The sequence below is a fragment of the Ornithorhynchus anatinus genome, chromosome 20, assembly GCF_004115215.2.
Source record: "Ornithorhynchus anatinus isolate Pmale09 chromosome 20, mOrnAna1.pri.v4, whole genome shotgun sequence".
Lineage (NCBI taxonomy): Eukaryota > Metazoa > Chordata > Mammalia > Monotremata > Ornithorhynchidae > Ornithorhynchus > Ornithorhynchus anatinus.
This window is the reverse complement of record NC_041747.1, coordinates 22,218,768-22,231,970: the sequence shown is the minus strand read 5'-3', so window position 1 is coordinate 22,231,970 and position 13,203 is coordinate 22,218,768. Positions and strand designations below refer to the sequence as shown.

Below are 13,203 nucleotides of genomic sequence, written 5' to 3'. Positions count from 1 at the left end.
TGTAGACCTTTATAAGGAGAGCAGAGGGTGAATCTTTAAATGTAGAAAAGACAGTGGTGACATTTTTGAAGATAAAGAACCACACTGGACTAGTCTGCCCTGTGCAAAAACAAAAGTTGTGGGGGGTTTTTTAATCCCAAATCTTCAGTGGCAAAATCTGGAGCAACTCCATTTTCAATAAAATGAAAACAGGAATTTGCAGCTTTTTTTTCTATTATGTATTCAGCACACCATTTCCATTTATTTTGGGGTTTTTCTTGCGTTCTTTTGTTTACTGTGAGATTATGCCTTTAGGCATGGCTCCTTTTTGACCCAGAAGCCTGCCAGACGGAAATTGCCGTCTCTGCATCTTAAGCTGCCTTCATTTCTGATCTGCTAACATGTTCCTCCTTCCTGTCTCTTACAGTTTGCCATTGTTTATATTATAACAAAAGGGGAATAATTAAGATAGGTCATTATTGGTTTTTTTCTTCCTAAGGTCAATTTCTTTTCCTGTGCCTTACATGGTAGTAAATATTTGGAAAGGCCTCCTGTTATGGGTGGAAGCAAGCAGCTTTCTACATAAATATTTTTACCCCTAGTGTAGCAATATCGTTTAAACAGGACTTTTTTTTTTTGACCTTCCCCAGTAGAGCAGGAGGGCAGGAGGAAAGTGTTAAGGATGGGTTGCAATTCAGTGTATCACCACTGCCACTATCAGCAATATTTATGGAGGATGCAAAATGTACAAAATATTGGAAAGGGCCAGGGAAGCAGCATGGCCTGACAGATAAAGCAGGGGCCTAGGAGCCAGAGGACCTGGGTTCTAATTCTGACTTTGCCACTTGCCTGATATGGGACTTTGGTCAAGTCACTTAAATTTTCTATCCCTCAGTTTCCTCAACTGCAGAATGGGAATTCGATGCCTCTCCTCTCTTCTACTGAGACTGTGAGTCACTTGTGGGGCAGGGACTGTTTCCAGGCTGATTAACTTGAATCTAGCCTAGTGCTTAGAACATTGCTTGATGCACAGTAATCACTTAACAGATGCCATAAAATATAGGATTGAATCAAAGTTCCTGGGGCAGTGTGCTATGTGCCAAGCATTGATCTAAGTGCCGGGGTAGATGCTTTGTGACCTTGGGTAAGTCACTTAACTTCTCTGGGCTTCAGTTACCTCATCTGTAAAATGGGGATTATGAATGTGAGCCCCATGTGGGACAGGGACCGTTTCCAACCTGACTTGTATCTGCCTTTCCTCTCCATCCAAACTGCTACCACATTAATCCGGTCACTCATCCTATCCCACATCAGCATCAGCCTCCTTGCTGACTCCCAGCCTCCTGGCTCTCCCCACTCCAATCCACACTTCACTCTGCTGCCTGGATCATTTTTCTACACAAATGTTCAGGACTTGTCACCCTGCTCCTCAAAAAACCCCAGTGGTTGCTCATCCACCTCAGTAGCAAACAAAAACTCCTCACCATTGGCTTTAAAGCATGATAGCTGTGACCTATCTGCAGTCTACCCCAGGTATCAGTTCAGTGTTTAGCACATGGAAAGCACTTGACAAATACCAAAATGTTATCATTATTATTAAGATGATTACAATGAGCACATCATTAATAAATTAAAATTCTCTTTTGTTCGAGTGAAACTTGCCTCACTTTCTTCTTCTGAATTTCTGTATTATCAGTATGCTCCATACTATCAATCAATCAATGGTACATACTGAGTGCTCACTATGTGTGAAGTACTGTTTTACACACTTGGGAGAATCCACTATAATAGAGTTGGTATACACAAGTCTTGTATATAAGGAGATAAGATATAGCTATGAATAAGGTGTATCTATGAATATAGTGACCCTCTCAGGATCACACCTGGAGAGATTCCAGTACTCTACTAGTCTCAGCTACACGAGGGAGAGTCAAGCGGAGACCTACCCATTCTATTCCTAGCTTGGGCAGTGGCTAGCGAGTGGCAGGAAATCTGCTACAAGGCAAAACTCACCCGTACTGGGCAGCAGCGGCATGGGAGAGAGTCGAGGGCAGAGACTCAGGTTTACTTTGAGGACGGAGGCAGTGGTAAATCACCTCTGGATTTTTACCAAGAAAACTCTGTAGACGCACTACCAGAACGATTGCAGGTGGAGGTGGGCCGTTCTGGAAGAGATATGTCCAAGGAGTCGCTATGGGTTGGAAGAGACTCAGCAGCATAATAACAATAATAATAATGGTATTTGTTAAACATTTACTATGTGCAAAGCACTGTTCTAAGCACTGGGGGAATACAAGGTGATCAGGTTGTCCCATGCGGGGCTCACAGTCTTAATCCCCATTTTACAGATTAGGTAACTGAGGCACAGAGAAGTGAAGTGACTTGCCCAAGGTCACACAGCTGACAAGTGGAGGAGTTGGGATTAGAACCTATGACCTATGACTCCCAAACCCAGGCTCTTGCCACTGAGCCACGCTGCTTCTCTGTGCTTTTCTGCATAAGACAAGATGATGAATATAATGTGACTATATTGTTTTGTATTTTTTTTTAACAATTGCCTTTTACCTATTTGCAGAGATCTCCTATAGTTGGGTGTTTAATGAATTCCCCTCCTTTGTGGCCGAAGATAGTCGGCGCTTCATCTCCCAGGATACAGGCAATCTCTACATCTCCAAGGTTCAGGCAGCAGACGTCGGCAGCTACATTTGCCTTGTAAAAAACACTGTGACAAATGCCCGCGTTTTGAGCCCCCCAACTCCGCTCACGCTACGCAATGATGGTAAGTAGATAGCACACCCCAAAGAAGTCAGATTCACTGAGCGATATTTGTAGTAAATACTCGACAGAAAAGCCGATTGAGATAGGTGCCATTCACTTGAAGAATTTTACTTCAAAAAATTAATCTTATGCATATTCAATTACTAGAAAAGTTCTTATTTAGAAATTACATCATTACATCTTGGTATTTCCACTCCGATTGTGATAAAAAGTAACCAAGTAGAATTGGCAAGCAACAGGCTAAGGAAAGGGCATTTTCTCTGCTATTTAGAGGTTCTTTTTAGCATAGAGTACAAGTGTGAGTTGCATTAGAGAAGCAGCGTGGCTCAATGGAAGGAGCCCGGGCTTGGGAGTTAGAGGTCCTGGGTTTGAATCCCAGCTCTGCCACTTGTCAGCTGTGTGACTGTGGGCACGTCACTTAACCTCTCTGTGCCCCAGTTACCTCATCTGTAAAAATGGGGATTAAGACTGTGAGCCTCACGTGGACAACCTGATTACCTTGCATCCCCCCCAGCGCTTAGAACAGTGCTCTGCACATAGTAAGCACTTAACAAATACCGACATTATCATTATTATCATTAATTTTATAGGTTCACTTCCTCACTATATTTTAACTGCTTTTGCTTTGAATGTTGACTTGTATTTCTGGATGTACTTGTAATTATTATTTCAATAACAATGTGAGTGGTGGGAATCTTCTTTTTGGTGCAGTTCAAGCAGAAGTAATGACTTATAATCATAGTTATTGTCTTCTAGCTACAATATCCTATACTTGAAACTCTTCATTGCCTTCAAGTGTAAACACTCACAGTAAAGCATGACATTAATTAAAGGAATCAAGCATTAGCGTTCATAGAGGGTAGGTGGCTAAGTTAACAAATGATGCTTCCAAGTAATGTTCAATTTGGTTCTTATTGAAATATATATATTGAGTGCTTACCATGTGTGAAGCACTGTACTGTGCACTTGGGGAAGTCCAGTACAATAGAGTTGGTAGACAACATTCCTGTCCCACAAGTTGGAAAGGTGTATTTATGAATAAGGTGTGTCTATGAATATAATGTAAGGTGTATCTATGACTTTAATGTTCTGTATTTTTCAACATCAAGAGCTCATTAAGATTGCCCCGATCCACTATTGTATTTTTACGAACATTGCCTTTTGTTTTTCTGGGTGTCACAATCTAGCCAAAGCCTCTGCTCCTGGGCAGTTGCCCTATTTCTGATCCTTGTCTGCCAAGCCAGCCTTTCTTCTGTAGCTCTTTCCTAGCCATTCACTGCTATGCCACAATGTTTGAGGATTTGCTCCTTTGTGTCTGTAAAGTTTTCCTTCTGCTTACCTTTTCTAATTGTTTTCTATTTCAACTCACCATCAAGAAGTTGTCTAGATTTGTTTCCTTTGTCCATTCTCCTCACCTGCCCTGCTGAGGAGGGCTGTGAAGGAACAATCATTACTTCGACCCTGTTGGTTTCACAGCCTTCCAGAACCTCATCGTTTATGATTTTATCTTGCCACTCATAATTTTTTTGCATAGGTGGCGTGGGTGTAAATTCCCCGGAAGCCAAATGTGGGAGCTGTGGTAAATCCAGACCTCCCAGCTATAAAGAAGGTTGGAGACTACATTTGCTCTTAGCATTGTTTGTTCTTGATATCACATCGTAGCTGGACTGTGTATTGTTGCCCCTCCCAAAGGGCCACTTGCTTAACCATCATAACGAGTGTCAGTCTGGTCAGTTTACTACCCGGATGCTTATTTCCTTAGGGAATTTTTAAAGATGCGGGTATTATGACTGATCTTGGGACAACTTCCATGGAATTTCTGGTGATTTCCACCCTGAAAATTGTGTGTGCAGAGCATTACGCTGAGCATAAAACCAGCAAACAGGGTTTTTAACAGCTTGAAGCATCTGATTGGTAACATTAATTTCACTCACCTAATGAATCAAAACTTATTTTGAATATCTTTTATGTGTAGAACACTGGGAGTCCTTCTGACTCCCAGGCCTGTCCTGTATCCATTAGGCCACACTGCTTCTCCACTTCTGTGAAAAAAGAAGTGAAAAATGCAAAGTTGGGGCTAAGATATCAGCAGTCACTACAGGAGAGCTAAAACCTAGCCTAGGACAAAATTAATAGAGGAGGGATATTTTCTTTTCAAGTCACTCTGCTAGTGTCACTAGGAAAGACAGTTCAGAGTCCCAGGACCCATAGCAGACTCAGACCTAAAAATCCATTTCCATTTGAGGAAAATAATAATAATTATAATAATGATTATGATATTTAAGTACTTACTATGTGCCAAGCATTGGGGTAGATACAAGGTAATCAGATTGTCCCACATGAGGCTTATGTCTTAATCCCCATTTTACAGATGAGCTAACTGAGGCACAGAGAAGTTAAGTGACTTGCCCAAAGTCACACAGCAGATAAGTGGCAGAGCCAGGTTTAGAACACGTGTCCTCTGATTCCCAGGCCCTTGGTCTTCATCCTCAATAACAAATGGCAATCACTGGTATTTATTGATCACTTACTGTGTGCAGAGCACTGTACTAGGCACTTGGGAGAGCACAATGCAGTAGAATTGGTAGATAGGATCCCTATCCTTAAGGAGCATCAAAGCTCTGCTGACTTTAACCCAGCTAAACTTGTTGGGACATAATGTTGGTATTTGTTAAGCGCTTACTATATGCAGAGCACTGTTCTAAGCGCTGGGGTAGACATAGGGGAATCAAGTTGTCCCACATGGGGCTCACAGTCTTAATCCCCATTTTACAGATGAGGTAACTGAGGCCCAGAGAAGTTAAGTGACTTGCCCACAGTCACACAGCTGACAAGTGGCAGAGCTGGGATTTGAACTCATGACCTATGTCTCCAAAGCCTGTGCTCTTTCCACTGAGCCACGCTGCTTCTTTGTGAGGAGAGTGAGTGCCACCAGGATAACCAAACTGCTGGTGCTGATTGGAGAGCTGAAATTGGAAAACTGAAACCCAGGATAGCAGAGGGACTGCTTTAAAGACTGTAAACTGGTTGTGGGCAGGAATTCTGTCTGTTATATTGTTGCCTCGAACTCTCCCATGTGCTTAGTACAGTGCTTTATATAAAATAAGCACTCAGTAATTATGATGAACTAAAACAAAGTCTCAAACACTGCTGCATCCCAGCTGAAAGTGTTCAGTTGCAGAGAATGGACCCGCCTGGCATCATGCTGTCCAGGAAGGAATGGTGCTTTTGAAGTAAAAGCTTCAAAGGGAACGGAGAAGAGGAGGCAAATGAGAAAGCGGAACCGGGGACTGAAAACGTTGTGTGACTACACAATAAGGGACATCCTTTTTGCGTGCACAGAGTGGCCAGGACTGTAGATGGTTCCCAAAACTCAACTTTTCAGCCTCACGGGCATTCACTTTTCACCATCAGTGGTATCTTTTTCAAATGTGAAGCTATATTTATGGGATATATGTATGGAAAATAATTAAGGAAAAGATGGCCCAAAATATCCCAAGTGTCCTCATTCCATTTGCCTTTACAGTCGATTTTCCTATAACACCGGGGTCATATCCCTGATAAACCTTGAGTTAAGAAACACTTGAGTTACGATGCTCATGCCATGTCCAACACATATCACATCATGTGTTGGCCGGTGTTTCTGACTCTGCCTTGCATTATATCTAGACAGACATAGGATGTAGGAATATAAACACTAGTATTTATTGAACATAGTAAGTGCTTACAAATGCCATCATTATCATTATTATCATTGAAGTCCACCTTGGTGCACTTCATTGAAGTATGCATGTGGGAAGTACAGAAAAAAGAAGTGATACGTTCTACCTACAGCAGTTTACACTCTAAGGGATTGTGATAATTACGGTCTTAATTCTACCTTTGTATTCTAGACAAAACATGCATTATTCGAGAACTAAATGTACTTGAAATCAGAGTCATCAGAACTGGGAAAGGTACAACAAACTCTCGCAGTGTTCAAGGCATAAAACAATCGGTAAAGAAAGTGAAAAATTGGGAGCAAAGGATATTCAAACTGATTAGACAAAGAGCTGTGTTTCACAGAGGATAAACATCAAGTGGGCACTAAAGAATAATTAGAGTACTTTCAAATTTTGTGGGTGCCCTCGTAATCCTGATTACCTAAATGTATATTTGTTCAGAGGATACTCACTGAGCTTTAGTGCCTACATATATCTGGTGCATATGTTCCAAAACTAGACCCTTTCTCGGGAAAATAAAGTGTTCGGGATAAACCTATTATTGCACTGTGGTCAGCTAAAAACTTGTGTAAATCCCCACTGGGCTGTAAAACTATCCTGGTGGTAAGGCAAGCATTATAATTGGATTTTTTGCAGACTTTGCAAACCCACCCTCTTAGGAATCTGAACATATAGATTACACTTCCTCTGCTTTGAGTCTACAGTTATTAAAGAATAACTGACCCACAGATATTGTAAGACATAGTTTTTGACATTTTTTTTCCTTAAGTACACACCTTTATATCATAAGCATCATATATAGTTCTTTCTGCAATACACCATCTAACAATGTAAGGATAGATCCCAAAGTAGAAAACAAAATCAAGAAGGCCAGCATCGGTTTTAGGAAATGGTCAGGCAGGATGTAGTGTATCTCTGCTTTAGCAAGCTCCAGACCAAGGACCTTGAAGAGCGATAAAACGCTGTTTTAATGTCCAGCCTTCTATATGGCTTTGACACTTCAGCCTACTAAAGAGGAAATATCCAACTATTTAAGTAGTTTCACCCTACCCCCTACAAACCAAGCTCAACATCTAATAGCAGGGCAACATTGCCAACAACAATAGAAACATAGTGTATCAGTATTTTTATTCCTATTTTTATTGTTATTTTTATAATAGTAATAATAATAATAATGGTATTTGTTAAGCACTTAGTATGTGCCAAACACTGTTCTAAGCGCTGGGGTAGGTACAAGGTAATGAGGTTGTCCCGTGTGGGGCTCACAGAAGTTAAGTGACTTGCCCAAAGTCACACAGCTAAGTGGCAGGCTGGAATTAGAACCCATGACGCTCTAACTCCCAAGCCCATGCTCTTTCCACTAAGCCATGCTGCTTAGGGCTTTTTATCCCTAAATCTTATAATATCCCTGGGATTTGTATTTTTTGTGTGTGGTATTTGTTAAGCACTTACTATGTGCCAGCCACTTTACTAAGCTCTGTGGTTGACACAAGATAATTGGTAGACCCTGTTCTACAGAGGGCTCAAAGTCTTAATCCTCATTTTACAGATAATAATAATGATAATAATGGTATTTGTTAAGCGCTTACTATGTGCAGAGCACTGTTCTAAGCGCTGGGGTAGACATAGGGGAATCAAGTTGTCCCACATGGGGCTCACAGTCTTAATCCCCATTTTACAGATGAGCTAACTGAGGCACAGAGAATAATAATAATGTTGGTATTTGTTAAGCGCTTACTATGTGCCGAGCACTGTTCTAAGCGCTGGGGTAGACATAGGGGAATCAGGTTGTCCCTCATGGGGCTCACAGTCTTAATCCCCATTTTACAGATGAGGGAACTGAGGCACAGAGAAGTTAAGTGACTTGCCCACAGTCACACAGCCGACAAGTGGCAGAGCTGGGATTCGAACTCATGAGCCCTGACTCCAAAGCCCATGCTCTTTCCACTGAGCCACGCTTAGTGACTTGCCCACAGTCACACAGCTGACAAGTGGCAGAGCTGGGAGTCGAACCCATGACCTCTGATTCCGAAGCCCACGCCCTTTTCACTGAGCCACACTGTACAGATGAGGTAACTGAGGCACAGAGAAGTTAAATGACTCACCCAAGGTCACACAGAAAACAAGTCAGGATTAGAACCCAGGTCCTCTGAATCCCAGACTCATGCTCTTTCCAATAGGCCAGGCTGCTTCACTTTTTGCCTACTGTTTTTATTATGTTTATCTGCCTTTCACAGTTAGATTTTAAGCTTGTGATGGCAGGGATATTGTTCTTTTGTAATTACCTACAGCACCTTATTGTGTACCAATGCTTGGAACTTAGTAAGCCCTTAACAAAAACCACAATCAAAACCACAATCATGATCGTTATTATCGTTATTATTGTTATTTTTGCTATTATCTCTTTTGTTCCCAAGTGCCTAAAACAGCACTCGGCACACACTAATTGTTCTTAAAGGCTTAAAGCAGCCGTTGATTTCCTTTTGACTGTGAGGTTCCTAGTTATTAAAATATGGGACTCTTTAGCCACATCTACTTGAACACCTCACTTTAGAAATTAAACATGGCATTTTTCAAATAGGTACTACAAATGCCCTGCATTTTCCTCTAGTGTAGCTGTATTCATTTAACCCTTCCAATAATAGCAAATATATGGGCTCCTTCAAACCTCTTTCAGAGCTCTGAGAATTGACCTGCCAATCACCATTGTGATTCAGCAATGTTAACATTATTTTATGGCCAGTCCATCCATCAGGAAAAAATATCTCTTCTGCAGTGGTTTCAGGTGGTCTTAAACTTTTCATTTCTTCCTTTGGTTCCTGCTTTCTTTACTACAGATATATCCTACCATGAACCGAAGGATTTTTTTTCCACTTGCCATACTAATCACTGTGCAGTTTTCAATTTCTGGTCAGGACGAGAGGGACTAGGAAAATTTGTGACATGAACACTCCTATCATAACATTCTGCTATATTCATCGTTGCAGAGAAAGCTGACTAATATTAAGGCTTTATGTCAAACTCTGCAGGAATGCAGAAACTTACTCGGCTTTTATTAATCTTTTTATTTCTTTTGCAATCTATCTCAAAGGAAAACTTATCTTCTTGGTGTGAAGCAAATTAAATAAGAATATCAAGAAATCCTTGAATGGTTTCTGAATAAAATGAATATCTCATTTGTTCAGATATCCTTGACAATCAGTCATTCCGTACAATTCAATTTAACCTCAAGAAGGTTTATAAAAACAATTTAAAATTCTATCTTGATAAAAAGTTTTATCAAGAAAAACATCATACATAATTTCATTAACTCCCCTAATATGTATTGGAATTGTGAGGACTTATTCAATAGGTGCTTAAAAATAATAAAATGAAGTTGTTAAATGCATATGCCTCAGATTCATATCCTCTGTAGGAGGCATAAATTCCAATATAGATTGATTCTTTTTAAGATTTCTGATTCTAGAAATGAAATCTTTCAGTTGTACAATATATTACTTGATGTGTAATGGATATATCAAAAGTAATGTTTCCTATTAATATATAGAAGATATTTTCCATTGTTGTTAGCACCTAAAAATCTTGGCTTGGGTAATAAATCCTGGTTCTTAAAATCATTAACAGCCTAGAGATTAAACTGTAAACTCACTGTGGTCAGGGAACATGTCTCCCAACTCTGTTATAGTGTACTCTCCCAAAGTGCTTAGTACAGTGCTTTGCACACAGTAAATGTTCAGTTAAGATGATTGATTAAGAGGTGAGTAAAGGGTGCAAATCCAAATGCAAAGGCAATACAGAAGGGAGTGGGAGAAGAGGAAATGAGGGATTATTTGGGAAAGGCCTTTTGGAGGAGATGTGCCTTCATTAAGGCTTTGAAGGTAGGAAGAGTGATCATCTGACAGATATGAAGAGGGAGGGTGTTCCAAGCCTGAGGTAGCTGGTGGGTGAGAGATTGGCAGCGGGATATATGAGATCGAGGTACCATTAGTAGATTGGCATTAGAGGAGCAAAATGTATGGGCTGGGTTGAAGTAGGAGAGGGAGGTAGGGGGCAAAATGATTGAGTACTTTGAAGCCTAATTAGGAGTTTCTGTTAGATGTGAAGGTGGATAGGCAACCACTGGAAATTCTTGAGGAGTGGGAAAACATGGACTGAACATTTTTGTAGAAAAATGATCCAGACAGCAAAGTGAAGTATACTGGAATGGGGAGAGGTAGGAGGCAGGGAGGTCAGCAAGGAGGCTGATGCGGTAATCAAGCTAGGATAGGTTAATAACAATAATAATAATAATGTTGGTATTAAGCACTTACTATGTGCCGAGCACTCTTCTAAGCACTGGGGTAGATACAGGGTAATCAGGTTGTCCCACTTGAGGCTCACTGTCTTAATCCCCATTTTACAGATGAGGTAACTGAGGCTTATAGAAGTCAAGTGACTTGCCCAGTGTAGCAGCAGTTTGGATGGTGAGGAAGAGGCAGATTTTAGCGATAATGTAAAGGTTGAACTGACAGGATTTGGTGGCAGATTGAATATGAAGTTAAATGAAAGAGATGTCGAGTATAACACAAGGTTTTGGGCTTGTGAGATGGGGAGGATGGTGTTGCTGTCTACAGTGATGGGAAAGTCAGGGGGAGGACAGGGTTTGGTATTGCTGCCTACGGTGATGAGAAAGTCAAGAGGAGGACAGGGTTTGGGTGGGAAGATAAGGAGCTCTGTTTTGGACATGTTTAATTTTGAGGTGTTGACTGACAGCCAAAGAGAGGTATCCTGAAGGCAGGAGGAAATGTAAGACTGCAGAAAAGGGAAGAGAACAAGTGGAGATGTAGATTTTGGAATCACATGCATAGAGATGGTAGTTGAAGTCATTGAAGCGAATGCATTTCCAGGGGAATGGGTGTAGATGGAAAATACAAGGGGACCCAGAACTTAGCCCTGAGACACTCCTACAGTTAGGGTGAGGGGAGCAGAGGAGTAGTCCATGAAAGAGGTAGGAGGAGATGGAGAGATGGGAAGAGATCCAGGAGAGGACAGTATCAGCGAAACCAAGGTTGGATAAGGTTTCTGAGAGAAGGAAATGGTCAGTAGTATTGAGGGCAATTGAAAGTTTGAGCTGTCTAGTGGAAGCAAGGAGTTGTAGGTGAGAAGAAAGTTTCCCCAGTTGTAGGTGACAAAATTGCAATTTTAACAATGGCTTATTTAAAAAACAACAACCCTGGACCTGTTTCTTTTTCTATTGTTCAGCAATGGAACTGATGAGCAAATCAGCTTGCAATTTTTTTTCCTTAGCTGGTTTCATTGTATTTTCCTTTTAGAGACTACTGGGGGAAAGGTTGATGGATAGCTGTGGGAGGAAGCTATTTCTTGAGGGAAAAAAATTCTCTATGAATGAGAAATGAGAAAAAATGAGAAAGAAATTGGAGCATTTTGAAATGGAGAGAGAAGAAAATATCAAGCTTTCTGCTTGTGATTTTTGTAAAGGGAATCGACAAAGGCATGAACAGACCTGAATAATTCCAGGCATTGTGTAAGCAAATACCAACTCCCAGCAAATCATGATGGAGGGATACTATCCAGTGAAAAACTCCAGCAAAGGTGGCAGTTGCCTATGGGATTGTTCCAAGGCCTTGAGAAATTCTAATCTTTGACTCAGCCATTAACAATTCTTAGGGAACCATTATGTTTCCATTTTAATTTCAACTCCTTTGGACCCATTATAGCACTCCTCCCTCCTCCTTTTAGTCTATCGGTCTTTGTGGGAACTGGTCAGGAGAGCTTTCAGAACAGGCCCCTGTGGCTGTCAAAATGAGAACCCCAGTCCACTCTAAATATAATCTGCTGTTCCTAAATACATTCACATCAGATCTTAATGGCATCTGCTCTGTGCTTCCTTACATCTCTAGCAGAGGTTTTCTTTTCTAATTTCCCTTACAGAAAGGACAAAAATCCCCAACAAGAAACAGGAATTAAACACACAAAATCGGGGAGTCATAGACCGCCATTAAAGCCTTTCACTAGCTCACTTCTAAGGGTTAAGAAGGATGGTGGTTTTTAAAGAAGTAGCAGTTTAACATAATGCCATACATGCCATTCTTGGTGTAGACTATTTCACAGGCGAATGCCAGCGTTAAAATTATTCTGCTTTACTCTCGCATGAACACAGCATTGGGACGTTCAAGCGTACTTAAGTAGTTAATGTGTTTACCATGTAAATCCCAAATTGAAATGGAAGAGTCTATCCTCTGTCAGAAAAGTTCCAACCCCACCTACCATCTGTCTAATGTTATCGACAGTTTTTCCATTTCAAGTTTGAAAGCAATTCCGTAGCCTGTTTTCAAATCAGTCAGACTCTTTTCCTCTGCTTCTGATACTACTGGAATGAATCCAGAGATGTTTGCGCAGATGTCTGTGTGTGTGGCTGAATCCCAGTAACTAGGACTTGGCAAGGAAAATAGGTTTTGAGGTTCAGTGATCAGTGGAAACAGATATAATAGGGCATGTAATGGCATTGCCTTGATGAACTTGCCCTTGATGTCCTGAAAAAAAATAGTTTTTCGACCGCCCTGAATTTCAAGGTATAAATGATAGTATTGTAAAAGATTTCTCTAAAGTGATTAAAATCCTCTAGTACTTCTTGACCTCGTTACAAAGATAATGTTACGTCTTAATGGTGCAGTTATTTGAACATAACTCAAACCTGTTTACTGCATCCACTAAGAGATTTTCC

General features: G+C 40.8%; 1 protein-coding gene across 11 annotated transcripts in view; it reads left to right on the top strand.

Moving 5' to 3' along the window:
- CNTN5 (contactin 5) overlaps positions 1–13,203 on the top strand; it is a 653,229-nt gene that overhangs the window by 500,290 nt on the left and 139,736 nt on the right. For all 11 annotated transcript variants that reach the window (XM_029048199.2, XM_003430617.4, XM_029048198.2 and 8 more), the window contains one exon: positions 2,555–2,758. In XM_029048199.2, coding sequence (XP_028904032.1) covers positions 2,555–2,758 — 204 coding nt within the window. The remainder of the gene's footprint in view (positions 1–2,554; positions 2,759–13,203) is intronic.